At 42.5% G+C, this 4,087-nt stretch overlaps 1 protein-coding gene across 1 annotated transcript; it reads right to left on the bottom strand.

The window, feature by feature from the left end:
• Window positions 1-1,716: 1,716 nt before the first annotated feature.
• Window positions 1,717-3,681, bottom strand: LOC135473710 (uncharacterized). The gene is made up of 3 exons (XM_064753575.1): window positions 3,667-3,681; window positions 2,567-2,822; window positions 1,717-2,015 (listed from the first exon to the last, which is right to left on the bottom strand). Exons 1-3 carry the CDS (start codon window positions 3,679-3,681, stop codon window positions 1,717-1,719), a joined length of 570 nt encoding a protein of 189 aa, XP_064609645.1.
• Window positions 3,682-4,087: the final 406 nt, after the last annotated feature.

The raw sequence follows: 4,087 nt of genomic DNA, 5'->3' as shown, positions 1-4,087 counted from the left end.
TGAGTGCTTGGGGTTCAATGTCGTACTTGACAATTTTCCAGACATATGACGATATGTGAGTCCTTAGAGTGTGTGCAGTGTGCCTCCTTGTTGCAGGACGGATTTCTGCCGCTCTTCTATCTAGCGCTACTTCACTGAGGTGACTTACCGAAGGCATGTAAGCCACGCCGCACAAGCCAATATACTGATACGGGTCAACCAGTCGTTGTACTATCTCTTTCATGCTGAACGCCAAGCGAGGAAGTTACAATTTCCTCTCTTTTAAGGTCTTAGGTGTGACCCGACCCAAGATTGACCCGACCCAGGATCTACTGGTCCCGATGCGGACGCTCTACCAACTGTGCTATCGGGGTTGGTCAATTGGATTATGCATCAAAAATATTTCAACCATAAATCTACATGTTTGTATAATTTGTCATGTTGCTGTAAAATATTCCAAAACAGGAACTAATGGCAGATAAACAAAGCAAACACGAAAACCACAGAAAGCATGCAGGCAAAGCTTTGAAAAAAAAGCTTACAACAATGAGTAAGCTACTTGGGGAATAAGAAGTTAAGTTAACATTGATTAATACTCGAACTAGGTGTATTTTTAAACCAACCTACATAAATTGATTGAAATACCTGTTGGGCTAGGTGGAAGCTGTGGCTGATCATCAGCCATGCCAGGATCTTCAGCGTGTTGGCCACTAATTCCTGTATCAATGTTCAATTCCTCCTGGTTGCTGTCATCCCCTCTCTCACCTCAATCATTTCCATGGGTAACAGCCGATAGGAGTTTCATTAAGGAATAGCAAGACGAAAATAATGTAGTCTATAAATCAAAAAATACTTTTGATTTATTTATTTGATTGGTGTTTTACGCCGTACTCAAGAATATTTCACTTAAACGACGGCCATCATTATGGTGAGAAGAAACCGAGGAGAGCCCGGGGGAAACTCACAACCATCCGCAGGTTGATGACAGACCTTCCCATGTACAACCGGACAGGAAGCCAGCACGAACTCGATTTAAACTCACAGCGACCTCATTGGTGAGAGCATTCAATTTTGAGGTTGGAAACAGGTCTGTTTAACCTGTAATAGCCCTAATTCGGCAAAATGTTTTGTTCCAGTTACCTCTAACTGTCAGCAAATAACCAGAAATAGGTCACAAAATCACAAGTGAGTGGAATTCTAAGAACAAATGTTGGTTGAGAGTATGCCCAATATACTTAATGCTAACCATACACTTGTATACCTTATAAATCATCACCAAATTTCTTTCACACGTAGGCACGAAAATTTTATTCCACCCAACACATACATATAAGTTTCGCGGCCCATCGCCTGCAAGTAGGGAAATTTTCACCGTGGACTTCTATGGGACCAGTAACATACGTTGGCGACCAGCTAGCTGTGCTAAAGTAATTCCCTGCATAAGGTTGTTACCCGGTATTCATAGTTCACATCACTTGAGAATGAGTGCTTTGCTCATTTTATCATATTTATCGATATCTATATCGGTATTAATGACCATCAAGTAAGATATGTAGGACGACTAATGGTTGGAAATAATTATGTTCGCATTCACTGTGACTGTCCGCCCCATATGACCATTAACAAAGTTTAAGTGTGCTTACCAGTTAGCAGTGAGAAATATATATACCATTAACTGATGGTAAATATGTTACAACTTGACAATACAATTTTGGTTATGTGTTTAATCCAAGGGTTCTATTTCAGGGGAGTTTGTGGTGAATTAATACGTAGAGCGTCATCCCGTAGAGCATCATGCCGTGAAGCATCATCCTGTAGAGCATCATCCTGTAGAGCACCATCCTGTAAGGCATCATCCCGTAGAGCATCATCCTGTAGAGCACCATCCTGTAAGACACCATCCTGTAAGGCATCATCCTGTAGAGCATCATCCTGTAAGGCGTCATCCCGTAGAGCATCATCCTGTGGAGCACCATCCTGTAAGGCATCATCCCGTAAAGCATCATTCTGTACAGTATCACCCCGTAGAGCATCGTCTTGTAGAGCATCATCCCGTAGAGCATAGAGTTATATACAGAGCATGTTTTGTAACGTAGCCTGTTTACAATACCTGTGGCATTATATACAGAGCATGTGTTGCAACGTGGACTGTTTACTGTGAGTGTGGCGTTATATACAGAACATGTTTTGTAAGGTGGTCTGTTTACAATTGCTGTGGTGTTAAACACGGAACATGTATCATAAACGTGGACTGCTGTATACAGAATATGGTTTATAACGTGCTCTTTACAACAATTGTTTCGTTGAATACAGAGCATGGTTTATAACGTGGTCTGTTTACAGTAACTATGCCGTTATATAACGAACATTGCTACTGGTGACAGGTATTGTCACACTTTCATAAAAACTTGTAGATCATCATCCTGTAGAGCATCATTTCGTAGAGCATCATCCTGTGGAGCATCATCCCATAGAGCACCATCCCGTGGAGCATCATCCCGTAGAGTATGACACTACAGAGCATTATGCCGTAGAGCATCATGCTGTAGAGTATCATCCCTTAGAGCATCATGCCGTAGAGCATCACCCCGTAGAGCATCATCCTTTGGAACATCACCCCGTAGAGCATCATACCGTAGAGCAACATTCCGTAAAGCAACATTCCTTAGAGCATCATGCCGTAGAGCATTATACCTTAGAGTATCATCCCGTGGAGCATCATCCCGTAGAGTATTATCCCGTAGAGCATCATTCCGTAGGGCATCATCTAGTAGGGCATTACCCCGTAAATCATTATCCCGTAGAGCATCGCTCTGTAGGCCATCGTCCTGTAGAGCATCATACTGTAAAGCATGTTAGAAAACACATTTTAAAGATGCATATTGCTGACCCGCAACTAATTGTGTTACTGTTTTAAATGCCAACTACACAAAGTGAAGATTTCCAGATGCCTACAGTACAACGGGTCACTTTGGGTGAACAATCCAGCGTCAGTTTTATCTGGGGTTTCCCATCACCCATTCTCTCAAGCAGGTCCATATATCTAGAAACGTGGTCGAAGACTTTTTCTTGTTCCGTTTACCTCCCCTTGTTGTGAAGACGACGAGTAAAGTTTAGTAAACCTCAAATGCCAGGCTGCATTGTACGAGGTACGGCCATGTATGTTACTGTAGGTTGTGACTACGGCGGAGCTTTTTAAATATCCCTAGAGTGTGATCCCAGTGCCCGGGTTCCAGTGATCGCCATTGTTAGTGTCGACTCCAACTGAAAGTTCAACCTTCGGTCAAAGTGCGCATGCGTTATTGGCTGTTCCGAGAAATAACCATACATGTACATGTGGTGCTGTGACATGTATATTAAACATATTACAATATGGCGGCGAGTGAAGTTGGACGTGCGTAGCCCCGTGTCTGTCTTGGTACTTAACCGGAAATATGATAGTTAAATAGCCAGCTCCTCAATTCTACTGATGAAGGAAGTGCGGAAAGCTACTTATTGATCTGTGGTGTTCTTCTTGATGGAATTGTCCAGGATTTCTAACAATCTCGATTTCCTTACTGAGTCAGTTATACTTTAAAATATGGCTATCCAGCGCAGAGGGTCAAACCCAAGGTCCTGGCAAGCGTAAATCTTCTGCTGAGATAAGAAACCCCACGGTAAAGAGGGTGAATTCTACAGGAAACTTACCTTATCTGATGTCATCTTCGCCCAGTACGTCACTCCTTGATGAATTCGTCCAGAAAAGTGTGAGTGAGGAGATTTCCGTCCAGGTCCAGGAGGCCATTTTGCCTTCACTGAAGCCCCTACTGGATATTATCCAGGTAAGCCATAGTAAGATAAATGACTTGGCTACCGAGCTTTAGAAAGTTGTTGACCACCTTTCAGCCAGGGACAAAACCATTAAAAACTGCGAAACTAAAACAACTGAAATGTCAGCTGAAATAAGCCAATTGAAATCTGAAATTATGGAATCTAAAAGTGGGATGGCTGTGTTGAAATAATAAAACAATCTCCTACAAGGAAAATCGGAACAGTAAAGTCGTCGAAATAGGCATCGAATAAGTGGACTCAATTTGGGAGACGGTGAAATCACTGACCTTGCAGTGTG

The sequence above is a fragment of the Liolophura sinensis genome, chromosome 8 (assembly GCF_032854445.1).
Source record: "Liolophura sinensis isolate JHLJ2023 chromosome 8, CUHK_Ljap_v2, whole genome shotgun sequence".
In the NCBI taxonomy this organism is placed as follows: domain Eukaryota; kingdom Metazoa; phylum Mollusca; class Polyplacophora; order Chitonida; family Chitonidae; genus Liolophura; species Liolophura sinensis.
This window is presented reverse-complemented; position numbering and strand designations above follow the sequence as displayed.

Coding starts and splice junctions, on each gene's coding strand:
- LOC135473710 (XM_064753575.1), bottom strand. Junction 2,016..2,566: donor AAAGGATGATGCTCTACGGG/GTGATGCTCTAC, acceptor ATGCTCTACAAG/ACGATGCTCTACGGGGTGAT.